At 36.9% G+C, this 19,866-nt stretch overlaps 2 protein-coding genes across 20 annotated transcripts in view; one reads left to right on the forward strand and one right to left on the reverse strand.

The window, feature by feature from the left end:
* Nucleotides 1-19,866, reverse strand: part of CEP152 (centrosomal protein 152) — an 88,522-nt gene that overhangs the window by 52,097 nt on the left and 16,559 nt on the right. For all 4 annotated transcript variants that reach the window (XM_077881028.1, XM_077881026.1, XM_077881027.1 and 1 more), the window contains 7 exons: nucleotides 19,426-19,591; nucleotides 17,032-17,172; nucleotides 15,804-15,943; nucleotides 12,059-12,259; nucleotides 7,230-7,377; nucleotides 5,301-5,392; nucleotides 4,309-4,472 (listed from right to left, as the gene is read on the reverse strand). In XM_077881028.1, coding sequence (XP_077737154.1) covers nucleotides 4,309-4,472; nucleotides 5,301-5,392; nucleotides 7,230-7,377; nucleotides 12,059-12,259; nucleotides 15,804-15,943; nucleotides 17,032-17,172; nucleotides 19,426-19,591 — 1,052 coding nt within the window. The remainder of the gene's footprint in view (nucleotides 1-4,308; nucleotides 4,473-5,300; nucleotides 5,393-7,229; nucleotides 7,378-12,058; nucleotides 12,260-15,803; nucleotides 15,944-17,031; nucleotides 17,173-19,425; nucleotides 19,592-19,866) is intronic.
* Nucleotides 1-19,866, forward strand: part of LOC144303181 (uncharacterized) — a 151,241-nt gene that overhangs the window by 18,868 nt on the left and 112,507 nt on the right. The window contains exon 3 of one of the 16 annotated variants that reach the window (XR_013370238.1): nucleotides 19,457-19,624. The exons of the other annotated variants lie outside the window; for them this stretch is intronic. The gene's annotated coding sequence lies outside the window, so the exon portion shown is untranslated. Of the gene's footprint in view, nucleotides 1-19,456; nucleotides 19,625-19,866 lie in introns of those variants that run through there. 16 annotated transcript variants of the gene reach the window in all.

Below are 19,866 nucleotides of genomic sequence, written 5' to 3' on the forward strand. Positions count from 1 at the left end.
ATGTGATGAAAATGGCACCTCATCTCTGTGAGATGCCACAAAACCCATGAGAAAAACATCAAATTCCAAGAGGGGCTTCTACAGAATACTTGACCAGTATTTCTCAAAACTTCAAGGTCATCAGAAACAAGGAAAGTTAAGAGAAACCTAAGGAAACATGATTCCAAAATGCAATGGGGGTATCCTGGATGCAATCCTGGAACAGAAAAAAGGACATCAGGCAAAAACTGAGGACATCTAAATAAATTATGGACATTAGTCAATAACAAATGTGTCAATATTAGTTCATTAATAGTAACAAAGGTATCATGCTGGTATAAGATGTTAACAGAGGAAAATGGGTGCAGAGTATAGGGAAATTGTACTAGTTTTTCTGATAATTAAAACTGTTCTAAAAACCTAAAAGGTAGTTCTAAGAAATAAATAATAGTATCTTAGTTTAATTTTTACTGTTCTTCAGTTTCAGAGGATTCCAAATGAAATGTTATACACACACACACACAGAGTGACAGAGGGGAAAGGAGAAAGAATGAACAAAATATTCGGGGTTTTTAGATGTTACATTATCAAAGGAGTTCCTTGTAATACACTACATATTTATCAATATACACAACACCTGTATAGGTAATAGATATGGTGTAAGTATGTCTATATAGATCTCATCTACTTCAGCCACTTCTATTTATACAGAAATATAAGATAAAAATATAATTCACAGAAATATAATTATATAAGAAATATAAAATATATTACAATGCATCTTCCTGTGCTGTAAGATGCGGTGAACTTTTAACAGAATGCTTACTTTGCTCAGTTAACAAATTAGGCATCCCTAATTTCTTTTCTTACTGAATGCTGACCACTGAAATAGCACATCATGTACTCCTAGAGAGAGCCAAGTCAGAGAGTGGGGAAAGTGCTTGCTAAAATAATTTTCTCTTCTTTCCCAAAAGGGAAAAAGTCAGCAGTGGTGACCAGTCCTGCTGAGCCCGGTGGAAGTCAGTTCCCCTAAGTCCAAATAAACTGTAGTCCCTTATGAAGCCTGCTGAGAAGACCAAAGGGAAAAGGCATTCCACTTGTTAAATGTTTATTATTTGAGCTTCGCAGCCAACTATAATACGGGAGAGGGGAAGCTGTCTGCAAGCTGCATGCAGATTTAGCTACTCAAATTCCATGAATGTGAAATAGAACACTGAGGCTAAACCCTTCAAATTTACTAGGCAGTAGCTTAAGGGAGGTGGTAGTTGAGAATAAAAGCTTGGAGCCGCTAATATTTGGGTCAGTGATTTGAAAGCAGCTCAAGTCAACAAAGAACTAAAATTCTCGACACTGGGAAAACTGTGGCTTCCTCTTGTTCTAAGAATCACAATCCAGCAGAGAAAAGGTACAAATCTCTTCTCTCCTATATCTCCTCTCACTTTGATCTACGAATAAATATTTTTACTTTTTCCTCAAAGCCGAATATCTATTAAACTGCTGGTGGGTGGGATGACTAAAAGCTAACTTTTTTTTTTTTTCACTAAACCCTGTGATTCAGACAGAGACTTCTAGCTAAATCTCAATGACCACTCATTCTGTGCTTAGTTATTCTCCACTTTCCCAGCTACATGTGGTAGAAGTCCTTTTACTATGTCAGTGATGTGATATGTCTCAGGTTGGATATCTATAGGACTGTGTTTTATATTACTATAGGATTTTGGCTATGAGTACTAACTAAATACAAAGGGAAGAAGCAGAATACATTTTAGAAGTTATCGTGATGAAGTTAGTCTACCTGAAAAGGTAAAACATATAGACACACACACATATATATATAATTTTTATATAACATATATATGCATTATTTTCCCAATTCCCTGGTTAATTATAGCTCAAAGTAAAATAATAACTAGAGAAAAAATTTTTTTGAGATGAACTAAATCTTTAACCCTCTAAAATAGAAGACATAAGGAAGAATGAAGTTGAAATTAAAAAGGTTTGTCATGTAAACACAAACCAACAGATTTACATGACAATAAAGTTTTGGGCTCAAGTATTGGTTCTGCTGCTAATGGTCTCTCTTTATAGGCAAAAAGAGTTCAGATCTTTGAGAACTAGTTTTCCCAACCCGAAAATGAAAATAGAGATCTGATGTTTCTCCAAGGTTGAAATGAAGATCAAAAACTTTTTACAAAGTATATGTTGAATTAAAAAAGAATTAATATGAAAAATGAATGCTATATTTTAGCCAATCATCTACTAAATAATAATATTAATAGCTATCAATGACTAAATGTCTAGTATGTGCGGGGTGCCTGGGTGGCTCAGTTGGTTAGGCGTCCAACTCTTTGATTTTGGCTCTGGTCATGATCTCAGAGTCCTGGAATCCAGCTTTGTGTTGGCCTCTGTCTTAGTGGAGAGTCTGCTTGAGATTCTCTCTCTCTCTCTCCTTCACCCCACACTCTACCACTCACAGGTGCATACTCTAATAAATAAATAACTATTTTTTAAATGCCTAATATGTGCAAGAACGTATTATATGAGGCCCTTTATGCCTTAATCCTCATTTTAACCTCCAAGAGACATCTATAATCTACTTAACAGAAAAAAACTTGATACAAAAACAGGCTCAGAAAAGCCAAGAAATTTGCCCAGGATCACAAAGCCAGTGATAAATGGCAAAACTACAAATCAAAACAAAATCTGGATGTAAAGACCATGCTCCTTCCACTAGCCATTTAGAACTAATCTGGCATTAACAGGAAACGAGGCATTCACAGTAGTAAATTTTCCAGATAACTACATCTTAACTTCAAACTTTTATGTAAATCTACCTGTAGATTTATAATACATACAACCTTTTTTTGCTTTAATTAACCAAAGGTGAAGGCTTTTTTCAATAACAGGATCATGTCTGTGGGCATTTTGAGGGAGATCACAGCTATAGTTCTGTAGCTCTCTCCTTGCTAAGGCTGGGCTATCTGACCAAAACACTGGTATTACCTCCTAACCCTCTGCCCCAGCTACTCTGCAGTCAGGAACTCAGATAACTCATGAGATACAAACACAAATCTAAGTCAATAAGAGCCTGAGGGTGCTAGTTGTGCTATTGGCATCCTAGTTGTGCACATATGCTAGTTATGCTATTGGCATCCTAGCTTCCTTCTGGATTGTATCTGTAATCTGTTGATGAGAGTCCCTAAAGATTGACCCTACAGATAAATGGAGCCTTATTAAACCGAATTAACATCTTGTTTCACAGGATTACCAGATCACTTGATATTTCAATTTTCTGAATGTCATCTTACTATTTTGAAAATGAAATCACAGGATTAAAATACTTAACTTCTAAAATCTATTATAGAGCAAACCCTTCAGGAGATTCATATACGTAAACATAACAGGTAGTAAACACTCTCATGGAACAAAAATGATGGTACCCAGTCTGAAACTATACACTTGCTGGTACAAGTGTGACATTTATATGTATTCAAGAAAGGCTCTCCTTAGCCTAAATGCAATCTCTGCCAAATATCCATCTTTCATCCTTTTTCCACACCAGCAGAAGGAATGACTGGATAGATGCCTCTTTGTATATCCAGGATAATGTGTAGCACACAGCATTTAGCTGCTCACAAGTATGCCTCCCTTTCCTTGCCCACACACATGTGAACTCCCTAGAGGGAGAGTTTCATCCTCATCTTTTGTCCTCTACTCCTAGAGCCTTGCATAGCACCTTCCAGACCGCAAGTGCTTCAAAAATATACATCCTGTCCTTCATTCATCTCTTAAGTGTTTAACAGTACCAAAATGTGTTCCCTCTCCCACCACCCCACCCTTTTCACCTCTGTTCCTTTCATGAGATTGCTAAAGCATCTGTGTCAAACAGTGGTATAAAAGACAGAATCCGTATTTTAAAAGTAAGATCACAGTCAAGATCCTAGGGAAAATTAACGCTTATTTTTTCACATGCCATTGATAAATGCCTTCCACACACAGTACAAATAAAAATAATACATCCTTACCTCAATAATAAAAGATACATAACCTCAGTCATAGAATTTACTCTGTATATTTTAACTTTAATCATTTTATACCTTATTGAAATTGACATGTCTATTGGTACTGAAGATAGTTCAATATCAATAGTTGAGGTTTCTGTTCATTTTTATTTCACACATTTACACCTCATTAGAAATAACTAAGGCATACTGTCCCACATTCAAGAATCCCTAGTCAGCTCTCATTTCATGCCTGGTGCCACTCATTTACATGTCTCTTCAGTACTATTAATGCAGACTCTTCTATAGTAAACTATTTGCTTAATACCTCTTCACTTTGGATTTTTTCCAGTTGACTTTCTTAATACCCAAATCCACATATGATTCAGTGAGTTCTATATTTAATTCTCCTTCTGAGTCACTTGGAAGTATTCCTAATTTTGCGGCAGATTCATAGAGAGAAATTTCATCTTTCAGTTCTGTTAATTCTTCCTAAAACACAAAATTGTTGACAATTATTTTCCTACATGAAGGAATCAGTCATTTATCTATGCTTCTAAATTCATTTTAATGATCAACAGAAAGCAGAAAGGCTTCTTCACATACATCAAATAACAACTTTAAAATGATGCTGCTACGAACATGGGTGCATAATTAAAATATCTATATAACTTTAGAAAGGCTAGCACATATCAGGTTTTCCAGAAAACTGAATGAACCAAGGAATAAATGAATGAGAAAGCAAACATAAGGAGCTTCTCTCATCCCTCCCTTACTTTTTGTCCTCCATAAAAAGTGTCCCTTGAGCTGACAAACTGATGGCAGCACTTTTTGGCTTCCTGGAAGACAGAGTAGACCGGTTTGCCAAGAACGTGTTGTACTTTAGTCTGCCGGTGGGAAAAGGCAAAATACGTCTTTCCAACAGAGGTAATACTGGAACTCTTCCTCCAGTGGAAAATGTAAGTAGCGCTGGAGGAGGATGTGAGAGAATTGCAGCTAAACTGCAGGTCTCCCACACCTGTAGATATACTTATCTCTGGGATATACCCATAAATGAAAGGACATGCCACATGGAGGCAACAGACAGGCAGACTGATGGGGGGTGGGGATGTGGACAGGTGGTGGACAGGCCCTGGCTCTGCAGTCCAGACAGACCTGGGCTTGACTACCTATGTGGGTGAGACTGTGAACAACTCTCATTGCCTGGTCTGGAGATGGGCCAACCACCTCTTTTATAGAGAAATCCAAGGTTTAGAAAAGTGATGTAAGCACTGCCTAATTCAGTTACCCACAGAGTCTCTTCCAGGTGGCAACACTCACTTGCAAAGCCTTGTTCATGTTTTCACTCATAGCGTGTGCTTTTTGTGCTTGCTGCAGCTGGAACCGTAGCTGAGCCACCTCCTGTACTGAGCCTATGGAGGGGGGGAAATCATAGAACACACCAAAAGTAAAGGGACAAAGTACCTATGATGTACAGAAGACTACAGAAGGTGGAGTTCTGCATTATCACCATTTCATTACTTTTCTAGGAGCTCGAAGGTATAACCAGTGGGACCCAGAAAGCATGGGTCCAGACACCTCCAAGACATGTCCACACACTTAGTATGGCTCTTCATATGTCCTTGGGAGGTTGAAGACTTGGACTACTGTGACCGTGCTATGAATCAAATCAGCCACGTCTACAGACCTTAATACCAAGAGTCCTTTAATAGGAGCATAATGTTCCAACTCATAGAAAGCCAAAGCAAAAATTCTTTGGAACCCATTTCTACCCTCTAATAAGAAAACTACATCTTGCTGCCTTTAGCTTCTTTCGAAATGCTTTTATTTCCACCACCCCCACCTCCACATGTGAAAAAAGCATATTCGGGCAATGCTTTGGAAACTTCGGTAACCTAATGTTTTAAATGTACTAGGGGAAGGCTCCCATGTAAAAGGGACTTTATTGGGCTTCCTCAAAAGAAAAAAGAGCATCTGGGAAATGGTTAAGCAAAGCAATGATGGCATATTATGCAACTAAAGAAAATCATATTTTCAAAGCCTTTAGTGGCAAGGAAAAAAGGCTCACTAAATAATGCCATGTGAAACATGAGGATACTAAACTGGGAGAGGGGGCCAAACAGTGTATGAGCCAAATTCTGCCCCCACCAAAAACATATGCACACTAATATTCTGACAATCTTTGAAATCTTTCAACTTTTGAGTAAGCTGCTCTTATATACATTGTGCCAACAGTCTGAATTGGCTTTATATGCCATTGTGTGACTTTCATATGTCAGCTAATGAATAACCATTGAGCTATTTTCACAGCAGGAGCTACTCACCAGCAAACAGGGCAGTTTTGTCTGTAGGGCAGTTTGCATATATGTGATTATTTTATTGCCTTTTACTCTAAAATCATTCTATAAAAACAAGAAACAAAAGGACTGCTGAAACTAAGGACAAAAAGTGTATGTCTCAAACTTAATACCATGAAAACCATATGAGAAATCATAAGCGGGATGCCTGGGTGGCTCAGCAGTTGAGCATCTGCCTTTGGCTCAGGGCTTGATCCTGGAGTCCCGGGATCAAGTCCCACATCGTGGTCCTTGCCTGCTTCTCCCTCTACCTGTGTCTCTGTCCGTATCTCTCTGTCTGTGTCTCTCATCAATAAATACATAAGATCTTTAAAAAAAAAAAAAAAAAAAAAAGAAAAGAAATCATGACAAAAATATAACTCCCTAGCTTCAACTGACCAGATAAGTGTGAAAGGGGAAAAGAAATGTAAAGAAGTTTCACAAAATGGTGGAAATACAGGATCAGTTTGAGTCTAAAAAGTGGGATTTCATAATCATTTTTACTTCCCAGGGAGAGAATCTGCCTTAAAACATATTTTATTGTTCAATTTTTGCACATTCGGCCTCAGTATGTTTTCAAAAATGCACTATGTACAGAAGCAGGGAATTGCCTACAGTGTGGGTAGGTAATTTTGCTTGAAGGAAATACATTCAAACATTAACAATAGTTCTGTGTAGTAGGATCATTGGTTATTTTTATTTGCCGTTATCTTTATTTGCCACTTTGTACTTGCTTGTGTTCTCTAAATTATCTAATGAAAATGCACCATACCTTTATGCATATACAGTTAACAATGTTAAAAAAATTGTCACTAGTGAACTTTTCTGGATTTTTATAATTCATGGATCCTATGTTCTCTCTGCTCATCATACTAGCCTCGTGGGATGACAAGAGCCAATCTTGGACACCCACCTGAGTGCAAAATGTTGGCACACTGCTTCTGACTCTCCTCCAGACTTCTCGTCAATCTGTTAATGATCTCAGTCTTTTCTAATTTGGTTGCTTCTTGATTCCTTTCCAGTTCTTTCACTTGATCTTTCAAATGACAACAGATATCTTCCTAAGGAGAAAAAGTATCCAAGAAGTCACTTTCATGATCAGTTATTAAATACTAAGCTAACAAATATGATACATAGGTCAAACATAAAATCACTACAGAGCAGCATCACCTCTTTGACAAGGTTAAGTGCACAGGACTGGGAGTTAGAATAAACTTTAATGATCTTGGGTGAGTCATCAACTTCTCCATCTGTTTTTTCTTTTGTAATTATGTTAATAAAGGTTAAATTCAGTAATTTCTAAAGTCCTTTCTGTTCTACAATCACAACTCACTGATATTCTAAAATTAGATTCTATTCAAGCCAAAGAAAATGTATTATAGTTCAATTTACATTTTACACTGTCACTATAAGGGTATGTATATATATTTAGGCAGACCACTTTGAACCATGCAATCTGTATCCTAAGACAGTAAGGATACAGATAAACACATGGAAACTCACTCTATTCTGAAGAGCCAAAAGCTCATTCTACTGAGCAGCCAAAAATAATCTCTCCCTCTTCTGAACTTCTTTTATACTTAATCTGTTTCTCTTATATTTTTCTTTCTACCTTTTATGTATTTTTCTTAATAAAATCTCCTTGAAGGTACCTATGCAGTATCTTACACACAGTGAGTGATACAAAAACAAACAAAAAAACCTTTAAAAATAAATGACAAAGAAAACCAGACAGGATAAATGTGTATGTGTGTTTGTATGAGTGCACCCATTCATTCATGTGTGTAACTATATGGAGATATATAGAAAATATGGAGCATGCATACAATATATTCAAATTTCTTTAAAAAGAAAAATGCATTTGGGAGTAATAAGCCATGGGAGTCCCATGCCTAGGTAGAAGAAATCACCACTTCTCATTCAAAAAAGACTATGTAGGCTGGATTCCACACAAAAAGCAGAGCATGAGATAGGCAGGAGTAAATTAAAGGAACTGGTTGAAGTTACCTGAAAAAGCCTGAAGAAAGTAAATAGTAAGAAGAATATCAAAGAGATTTGAAGCAGAGAAGGCAATTGGGGCCTGATCCATAGGATAATCTAAAGCTTAATAATGCCCTAAGGACAGTACCACAAGGTACACCTTATAAGGATAATGACAGCATCATTAAGCAGGGGAAAGAGACTCTGAAGTCTCTTGTTTTAGTTTGCAAATCCATGTGAATTTTGCATACTATTTCATAATGTAGTCATGTCTGCTTTAAATTTTTTCTACCAAATTTCTGAGCAAAGTGAAACTTCTGGAAACTGCTCCATGTTTATTCAACAGTGCAAACCTCTTGGCACACTGCTGCTGATTCCCAGGCCAGCTTGAAAAGCATGGTTCTGAAGCGCCAAAATAACATGGCAAACACAAGAATGGGCTAACATTAATGACAGTATGAATGTGTGTGAGAGAAGGGGTGGGGAGACAACACATATGGGCTGGGGAGGCCATAATACCTTTTATAAATAAGAGACTAAGAGCTGACAAAAAGAAAGTTCAAGAAAAGGGAGATATGAAAAACACTATAAAGAGAAGGCTGACTGTGGCAATAACTTGACTAAATGCAACAATCAACTGAACCACATTTTTTCCTGTTGACAAGTTCAGGGGAAACCAATTACACTCATAATAAACCTGTGCGGTCTCTCTTTTTTTTTTTTTTAATTTATTCAGAGAGAGAGAGAGAGAGAGAGAGAGAGAGAGGCAGAGTCACAGGCAGAGGGAGAAGCAGGCTCCATGCAGGGAGCCCGATGTGGGACTCGATCCCGGATCTCCAGGATCACACCCCAGGCTGCAGGCAGCGCTAAACCACTGCGCCACCGGGGCTGCCCCTGTGCAGTTTCAATATCAAAAAACAAAATGAGTGGTTCCTTCTTTTCTATGAGTAGCTTGAGTGAGAACATTTAGTTCAAGAGGGTTAAAGGCAGACATCTTTAAGACTGAATGAGAAGGGTGGTGATAGAATAGCTGAATCTATGGGAGCAAATAGAGCTCAACAAGATTTCTAGTGCACAGAAAAATGAGGATTAGGCCACACAGAGGTCTGTGGGAATTTCTCAGCCAAGAGAAAGTGTTTCACTGGAGCCTTTAAATCTAACACTAAAAGAAAGTTAGAAAGTAGACCAGGCAAAAGTCATGACATAGAAACCGAAGTTCACAACTTTACCTAAAGCTGTAGATTTCAAGACCAGAATGAAGAAAGATTCTTTACCATCAAAGAGATAATCGGAGATCTTAGCCTGACATTCAGAGATCTCAGAACACGACATCTCCATGAATGGGAGACAGAAGGCAGGAGAGCCCAGGAGAGGGTTTGCTATCAGTGTAATAATATGATTAGTTTACAATTATAGTCCTTTCCCACCAAGAACAAGCTGTTCATAAAGCAGTGATTTTTAACCTTTTCCAAGAACCTCTTGCACGGAGAACCTCTTGCATGAACTTCTTGGGAAATCTGAGCACGTTTGTGGGTCTTCTCAAAAAACAAAACGAAAAACACATATACGGACGTGTAAAAGAAAATTGTATCCACAATTTGAGAGGATCTATCAAAGCCTTGGCGTCTAATCATAAACTGCCTTCAGGGATGCCAGGTTAAAAGTGTATAACTAGCACAATGTGCTCCATGTAAACATGGACTCTGTTAGCACCGTACGCATATAGTGCATAGCACATAGGGACACAGCTAACTATGTGAAAGCTGCTCAGAACCTTCCTCAGAAATTGGCAAACTTATTTAAGTTCATTTACTAAATTATCCAGTTATTTGTACCTTGCTCCTATTTTCAAAAAGTTGTTTTACTTGTCTGGGTGATGTGCTGAATGGAACATAGGAAAAGGTTTATCTGAAAGGGAAATACTTTATAGCTCTTCAATAACTTTTATAAAGAAAAAAAGGGCAAGGGGCAAAATGAAGAATGTATGTATGGTTACCAGTTAGTTAAGAAATCAACCTGCTCTATATAGAATACACTCATATACTTTTCTGATTAAAGGCAGGGATCTCCCATCTCCTGGTTGATCTTTACAGCACCTCTCTAATCAGAAATCTCAATATGGATTCTGAGATAATATGGATTGTCCTTTTATTAAAAATACTGCTGAGCCAAATGATTCCAAATTGACAACACAAAAGAAATAACCTCAGAAACATCCCCAAAAGGAGAAACTATAAGCACTGTGGAATCACCACTTTGCAAAAACAGTTATGCAATTATATCCACAGGCTAGTCTCAGTGCTATGGTCTGCTTAAAAAAATAAAATAAAAACAGTCACAGAATGTAACAGTGGAAAAGATCTTAATCACACTTTCAATTTATGGTTCAGGTATCTGAAGCCCAGTCAGCATAGAATCAAGACTTGGTTCTGTGTTCTAGTCCAGGGTCCTTCTATTAAAGTGAGGGTCAAGGGAGTGGTAAGAACAGAGAATAGAGTGAGCACAGGGGTTGAACACAGCAAGAATTTCTTCCAGCCCTTCTGTGTAACCAAAGTCAGCAGAGAATGGCACTCTATCCTCAACCCTGCATGGAAAAGCCAACCAGATTCCACCCCTCTTGTCATCCAGGAAGGACCACTGTCCAAGTCCAACTAACTTTAATGCTACTACACAAACACAGCCAAGATAAATAAAACTATATCTCAAAAACAAAACAAAACAAAACAAAAAAACTATATCTCAAATGCCATTTGCTTAAATACTAAAGATTTTGTCAATAATTTGGCATAGCCCTTGTCCTTCCCCACATATTCTTCACACCAATCAAAATCACAATATTTCTATTAAAAAAAGCTATTTAGGAAAATAAATATAATTAAAAAGTCATATAAATACATATAAAAATAAAATAAGACAGTATACATTTATTACTGGCAATAATTCAGTACTTGTGTACTTATGTACATAATCTTCTGTACTTCTACCTAAAACATGGAAAAATTTAGGCAGGTGCATAAATAAGAAATAACCCAAATCAGGATGAATTTTAAGTGCACTGGGATTTGCCATACCCTCCCATCTTATTTTTCTGCTCTTCTTCTCTCGGGTTAATTCTGAAATTACATGAAGAAAAGTACACTCTGAAATTTTATTCATTCAAGTGATTACCTGGGGTTTGGAACACAAGCAAACCCACCAACTGACTCACCCACATCTTACATTTTGTTCCCTTTGGGGCAAAAATAATACACAGAGATGCTCAAGTTACAAATCTCAGGGATTTTAGGTCAGACTTTCTTCCCCCCCCCCCTTTTTTTTTTTTACACTATTCTCAAAAATTAACTCCCAAGAACCACTTCTAGAATTGTCTAGAATTTACTGACAGGTTAATTACTCAAGAAAGGCTTTCAGTAACTTGTGTCCCAGGATACCTCTCAAATTCAGACCAGCTCCCAGAACATTCACTCTTTTCAGTATGGATTTACTCCAGGGCAATAAGAACAATATGTATAAATACTCTACAAATAAAGGACTAGTAACGTGAGAATTGAGAAAGTACTGACCAGCCCTCTAAGAGAATTTCCAAAATTAAGCCTTCAGGGCATATTAATAGATTGAAAATATTTGGCTCTTAAGTTTTACTCACAAACACCTACTGCAAGCATCCAAAATTTCCGTATTATGAACCCCACAAAATATCAGTTGCAAAAAATAACCAGCTTTACTGGTTTAGAACAGTTGTTCATGTGAAATCATCCTAACCTGCTCCTTAAGTGCAGTAACTGTAGCATCCAATTTCCTTTGTAAGGACAACACTTGTTCTTCATGCTTCTTCGTGAGGCCCATAACAACACTCTCATGTTGCTCTCTAGAACGCTGAAGTGATTCAGAATGATGGAGGTCCAGCAGCTGCTGTTTCAGGCTCTCAAGAGCCATTTCAGTTGTCCTGGACTTCTTAATCATCTAGTTAGATACACACAAGATAGCCATGTTTAAAGTATTTTGACTTTAACTGTACTCTCCTTATGGACTTTAACTCTAAAAATCTACCATCCTTTAAGAAAAACAGACAAGGAAGGGTCTCCCTATGGTGGCTCTAGTTCCTTAAGACTTCCCCTAGCTGGAACCCACCAGGCCCATGGTTGCTGGAAACACTATTCTCTGAGAAAAAAAGTCTGTAGTTATCTGAGGAGAGTGATAGAGGATTTTGCTTTGCATGATGGCAGTATGGGTACCAGAAAAGGAATCTGCAGCTACTGTACTGGCCCCAGTGCTGTTTGCATTGCTCTGAGCCCAGGGGGGGTGGGGACGCAATCCAACTGTTAAAAAATTCCAACTCACAGAAAAATGACAACTGTTTCTTGAAAGACTAATGAAAATTGTCAATGATCACTTGCTAAAAACAAAGTTTTGAAAACTGTATCTATACAGTTGTTGAAAAATAATGCGGTACTAGGCTAAATAATGGCTCCCAAAAGAGGTCCATGTCCTAATCCCTAAACCCTATGAATATGTTATGTTACATGGCAAGGGAAAAGTAAGGCCGTAAACCAAATTAAAATTGCTAATCAGATAACCATAGAATAAAAATGATTATCCTGGATAATCTGGGTGGGCCCAATGTATCCAGAAAAGTCCTTAAATGAGGCAAACTGAGGCAGGAAATTCAGAACCAGTGACTTCTGGCTCTGAAGATGAAAATGGGCCATAAGCTAAGAAATGCCAGTGGCCGCCAGTAGCTGGAAAAGGCAAGGAAATGGATTCTTCCCAGAGTCTCCAAAAAGCAGTACAGCCCTGCTGACACCTTGAGTTTTGCCCAGTGAGACCCATGTCAGACTTCTGACTTCTGAACTGTAAGATAATAAGCATTGTTTCAAGCCATTAAGTTCATGTTAATGATAGAAAATCAGTACACTTTGTGATTCTGTTTTACTTATATTTTCATTTATTTTTTCCTTAAGATTTTATTTATTTATGAGAGCAAGAGAGAGAACCTAAGTAGGGGGAGGCGAAGAGGGAGAAGGAGAAGTAGACTCCTTGCTGAGCAGGGAGCCTAACAACAGGGTTCTATCCCAACACCTGACCTGGGGATCATGACTTGAGCCAAAGGCAGCCACTTAACCAACTGAGCTACCCAACCATCCACTTATGTTTTCATTTATGCTTTATTTCTTATACATGCAATTTCTAACTTATAAAAAGATTAAAAAGTTATAACCGTTTACTATATAAAAGTAATTCAACTTTTCTATAAGAGCTATCAGTTTTCAAAAAGTTAAAAATGTTAATAGTCTCTATCACACACAAAAATTAAAATTTCAAATGAGGCTTATTCTTCATTTCTATTCCAGAGTTTGACTATTTCAATATTGTTTTAAGTGCTTAGGACATTTATTCATTTGTTCAATAAATAATGTGAATACTTTGTACCAAGCAGGTTCTAAGCACTTAAGGACATGATGACAAGATAGGCAAGGTCCAAACTCTTACAACTTTCTGGTGGGAAGAGACAATCAATAACAAGTAAACAAATGAGATTGTTTCAGATAGTTTTAAAATAGAATAATAGGATATGGCATGATGAAGGAGAGTAGGAATATGGAGCTATGGGCTACTTTAGAGATAAAGTGACTTGTTTGGGGGGACACTGGAAGGATAAGGAACCAGATATGACACAGCACTGTTCAAATTCTTTCACAAAACCATCCTCAGAATTAGCCACAAATCTCATCCAAAACCTAACTCACAGGGATCCCTGGGTGGCGCAGCAGTTTAGCGCCTGCCTTTGGCTCAGGGCGCGATCCTGGAGACCCGGGATCGAATCCCATGTCGGGCTCCCGTTGCATGGAGCCTGCTTCTCCCTCTGCCTGTGTCTCTGCCTCTCTCTCTCTCTCTCTCTCTCTCTGTGTGTGTGTGTGACAATCGTAAATAAATAAAAAAAAAATTAAAAAAAAAAAAAAAAAAAAAACCTAACTCACAATTTTATAGTCACTTCAATTTTAACCACCACCCTCCTCCAAAATGTTATTACTCTCATGAGTCACCCCCACCCCCACCGCCACCCCCACCCAGCTTGGCTACTAATGTCTTGGGACCATTTCCAATCATTATATGGCTATCTATCTCATTAACCAAAGAACATACCACCACTTTATCTTTGTTTTTAAGATTTTATTTTGAAGTAACTTCTACACCCAACTTGGGGCTCAAACCCACAACCCCCAGACCAAGAGTCACACGCTCCACTGACTGAACCGCCCAGGTGCCCCTGTGCCACCACTTTTTTTTTTTTTTAATTTTTATTTATTTATGATAGTCACACACAGAGAGAGAGAGAGAGGCAGAGACACAGGCAGAGGGAGAAGCAGGCTCCATGCACCGGGAGCCCGACATGGGATTCGATCCCGGGTCTCCAGGATCACGCCCCGGGCCAAAGGCAGGCGCTAAACTGCTGCGCCACCCAGGGATCCCTGTGCCACCACTTTAAAGGTAAGTCTGTTGGGGTCAGGAAATTTAGGTGCTGCTGTTTTGTCAATAACTGGCTTTGTAACCTTGGGCAAGTAATTTGACCTCTCCAAAAGGTCAAATTGATTTATTGATTAACTCATCGATAAAATCATAAACACAATGCTTCACTAATCAAAATCCCAGTAAGATTTCTTACAAACATGAAAAGTTGATATGCAAAATCTAGTAAAGAAAATGTGAAAAAGAGCTACAATATTTTTTAAGAATACTAACAGTAGCCCTTGTTTATCACATTTCAAAACAAACCATAAAACTATAATCATGATAGTATCAGAGTAGGAATAGAGATATATATGTGATAGAAGGCAGGGAAGACTTAGAAAAGAAACCCCTTGAGCAAGGGGTGTTAATCAACTAGCAGTGTGCTGTGGAAAGGACCTTCCAGAGAGAAGAGACAGCATATACAAGTACATAAAAACAACACACCCACTACTGAGTTTGAGGAGAATAAGGGAAGACGTAGGCAAGGATCAGATGGCCATTTCAGTGCCATACCTCATCCCATAAGCAAAGCAGGGTCAGGCTTTAAGCAGGGGAAAAACAATCAGTATTTCAAAAAGACCAACCATAAGAGAGAATTTGGGGAAGGGGTAAAAGACCAGAGACTTTTACCCTGCACCTGAGTGGCTCAGTCAGTAAAATGTCCAACTCTCAATTTTAGCTCAGGTCATGATCTCAGGGTCATGAGATCAAACCCCAAGTTGGTCTCTGCACTGGGCGTGTAGCCTGCTTAAGATTCTTTCCCTCTCTCCCACCCTCACTCCTCTCCCCCAAAAGAGACTAGAGACTATCACAGATGACTGGGTGAATGCAAGCACCATCCCTCCGAGGTAAGGGAAACAAAAGCAGACTTATGGTAGAAAATGATATAAACTGTAAAGTTCTGCTACATTTAGTCCCACATTACCAAAAAAGTTAAGTAACCATTTCACTAAAATAAACAACCTTTTACCACAAATAATCATGATAAAATATTTACCTGTTCTTCGTTCACTTTTAATGCTTGTATTTGAGTCTCCAGTGCTTTTATTTGTGCTTCAAGCTGTATTTCTCTTTCTTTTCCATTCTGAAAGAGTTTCTGTGATTCTCGAAGGCTGAGGGTCAAACCATCCTTTTCATCTAGAACATTAAAAATGTTTATATAAATAATAAATTACTGTACAGGGATCCCAATTGTCACAATCTCTATCACGTATCAGATACATATCATATAAATGTTCAGTTCAATTCAGATAGTAAACTTGAGCTGATTTAGAGAAAACCAGGAAAAATTCCAAAAAAGAATGCCCGAGTGACACCAAAAAAAATTGAGAGAACCAGAACCACTTCCTTCAAAAATTTTACTGTATTTTTTGGGGGACCACAAGATTTCCTAACAATGATTTCAGCATTTGTTTACTTGAGAAGCAACATGGATGTGACAAATCTCTACTAACCAAAGAAAGACTCTGAGAACTATTTGTTTTTTATACACAATGCAATGAACTTTTAAATTCACCTAATCTTAAATTCTTCCCACATACTTTACTGTAACAGTTTACAAGTTCTTCTCTCAAAATAAATTCTAAAAATATTACAGAAAGAGACCTTTTCACTATCAATTAAGTTTGAAACAAGTTAGAGTTCAGTCACAAAATTATTCTATAAATGAAAAGTCCAGCACTGACCAAAACTACAGAAAGCGTGAAGAGTAAGCAATTTTCATTTGAACTTGTGTTTATTCTATGTGCTTTCCCAGTAATGGCTCCATTTTTCTCCTTGACACACCCAAAGGAGTTCAGGATCACTAACTCTTACTTGGATTAAAATCTTATGTTAATTTGTAGGCTTAGAAAATGTATTACAAACTAAACACAAGTCTCTGGGAATTGGAATACTTCATCCAAGGTAAACTGTACAAGGAAGCAACAACTTATTAGGATAGAATGCTATCAGCATAGTTAAATAATGTTCACTGATTCTAACAGCCTATAGAAGAGAAAGGGAGAAAACGAGGACCTCGAAATAGAATGTTCTGGTGAAAAATAATCCCAAGGCAAGGTGTCAAAAGTCCGGGGTTTTTGTTTCATTTTGACTGACTCATTACTGAGCTCTCTGACCAAGTACATCAACTCTCTAAGCTTCATATTTAAAGTGAGGCTATTAGAAAAAGATATCTAGCTCTAGTGTACCTCATAAATGATAGCACCCAACAGGTGTCATCTTACCTTTGATTATTAGAAGCTGGTGATTCAGATATCTAATTTGATGCTCACTTTCACTTAACTTTTCAACTAAATTGTCTAGTTGTCTCTCTTTTGCTTTGTTAAGAACCTGAAGTTGGATAATCTGCATATTTTCTGCAGAATCTGCATTAAAATTAAAGATAATTTATTAGATAAATGTAAAATTGTGGATACAACTCATTATCATGAAATCAATTCAATGGATTGTGACTAGCATTAAAAAGAAGAATATATCAGAGTACATCATGTAGTATGAAAAACGATTATTTTGTGAAACTTTTTAGTTATATATACTTATTTACATAGATAATATTTAAAAAATGTACTTCTTACTGTAGTCACTGTTAGAAAAGTTTAAGTCGTCACTGGTCTAGAGTGTAACTCTGAGTCACTACTATTTTGGCTGAAGATTAGCATTTAACAATAACAGTGGAACAGCATTCAGTGTGCTCATAAAATTGAAAAAAAAATCAGCTTCTATAAAGCCATTTTTAAAGAACATTTCTGGACATTCTTCTCAAAATATTTTATTTTAAACAGGAGTGGGAATTATAGTGCATTCACATTTATGCTAGCACATAACTGCTACATTACCAAATGAATGAATAGATTAATAAAGAATTTTGAGGTCTTCTTTCAGACATGATTAAAGTCATTTTAAGGACCATTTAAAAATGACTGGGGATTAAAAGAAAAAATAATGTGTAGAAGGATAGTGCCTCAACAACAAAATGACAAATATTTTCTTAATTTTCTACTAGAACAATGCTTCTACTTGCTAACAAGCAAAACAATCTTCATTTTTATTTAACAATCTTCATTTTTTAAAAAAGAGATATGGTTAAGACCAAAAGAAACCCTTAGAGACTGAAAATTTTGTTACAAATCAACTTAGAATAGGGCTAGCCCAGGAATGAGCAGCCTATAGGCTACACCTCTCCCCAAAGTCATCTTTTTAAACTACTGTAGCTAAAAAGCTGTAATCACTAAATTCAGCACTATCATGCTATGAAGTTATTTAATTAATTTCCAAATGTCAAATTTAGACAAACATGTAACTTACTTAACCAAAAGATAAATCAACTTGATAAAATTCAGACTGTTAGAGTGACAAGGTTATATACAAAGAAAGGCCAGAAATACAAATGCAACTAACACAATGAAACTGAAAGAGCAAATACCAAGATGTGAGGCCACGAGGTGATGCTTATTTACTCAGTCTAAAACCAGTTATGCCACACAGGCTGGACTTCCTCATCTCATTCCATAAAACCTCTAAACAAAGAGAGGTGACCTCATATTTGCTCTTGATTCCTTTGGAGGAAGTGAGGTCTCGCCTCCCCCTATAACTACCCCACAGCCCACGTGTATGATGGAAGCAGTACTCTGAAGTTATAGCATGAAGTCCAGTTTACTTGGTGTAGCCCAGGAAACCCAGAAGAGTCAATGACTTTTCCCCTGCCCCTTAAATGTGAAACAAACAAAAGTCTTGCTGCCACACTCTAGAGTCACACTGGCTCTTCAAAATGCACAATAACTAAAAGTTATTTCACATGCCAGAAAGTGTAACAATAAAAGTTAAATGTATGAAACACTTCATAGGTCAGTCACAGCATAAGTTCTAGCTTTTGGTTTTGGATGTGTCCTCACCTTAAAACTCTAGTAACACTTTTCTCATTCTCATATTTATATATGCACTATATAAAGGAAAATTTTTTTTTTTGGAAATGCCACATGACTAAATTTGAGAAAAAGCTAGTTTAAATTCTGAATATTAAATACTTTATATCAGAGTTGCCCAATTATTACACTAAAAGTCTAAAAATAAAAACTTAAGATAATGGCTGACTTACTAAATTACATATCTACGTAGTAATGAAAAATCCAAGATTGAAGAGAAAATTCTATTTCACTCTCCAAATTAGACTTCAGTAAGAAAAACATGAATCTAATGAAAAATCTTAACCAATTAGAACTGAAATATATCGTTGAGAAGAACATTATTAATGTTTTATTTTTTTATATTAATGATTTATTATGGTAAGTTTCAGATATAAGGTAGAGAGAAGAGCACAATGAACCCCATGGACCCATCACCCAGATTCAATAATTATGAACCTATGGCCAGTCTTGCTTTATCTATATCTCCACCCAACATTTCTTCCAGCAACATATTATTTAAAGTAAATCCAAGACTTCAATCAGTTTACTCATAAATACTTCAGGATCTCTAACAATAAGGGAACTTAAAAAAAAAGAAAATCAACCACAATTCCATTATCATACTTTGAGAAGAAATAACGACTATTGAGTATGTCCAGTGTTCAAAACTCTCCATTTCTGTTATTAAGAAATAAATATAAACTTGATACATACTTCCATTAGCTTCTAAAAATTGTTGTTGCAGGCCTTCAAATGTGTCACTTCCTGCTATCTCCTGGGCTGGTGAGTCATTATTCCGGGCAGAAGACTGATAAGGTTTGTACGTCACTTTATATGGTTCCAAAGCTTGACAACTGGGACCTTGTGATGTAACAAATTGCTATCAAAAGATAATAAATGAAATTGACAATCAGGATTTGGCGTTTTCTTTGAAAATGATCTAAATTAGACACCTCAATTTTGTTATGAAATTTAATTGTGGTACAATCACAAACTTTATACATATAATCTTTGCTTAAAAATGTATCGCTTAGAGTTATTTAACTCTTAATTAAAAGTCTATAAAATATATAATTTTATGTACCTTAATTATACTTCTGAGCATACAATGGGGCCAATTCCATAAATAACACTCAAGAATTCCAAAGATTGTAT

This window comes from Canis aureus, chromosome 32, assembly GCF_053574225.1.
Source record: "Canis aureus isolate CA01 chromosome 32, VMU_Caureus_v.1.0, whole genome shotgun sequence".
Lineage (NCBI taxonomy): Eukaryota > Metazoa > Chordata > Mammalia > Carnivora > Canidae > Canis > Canis aureus.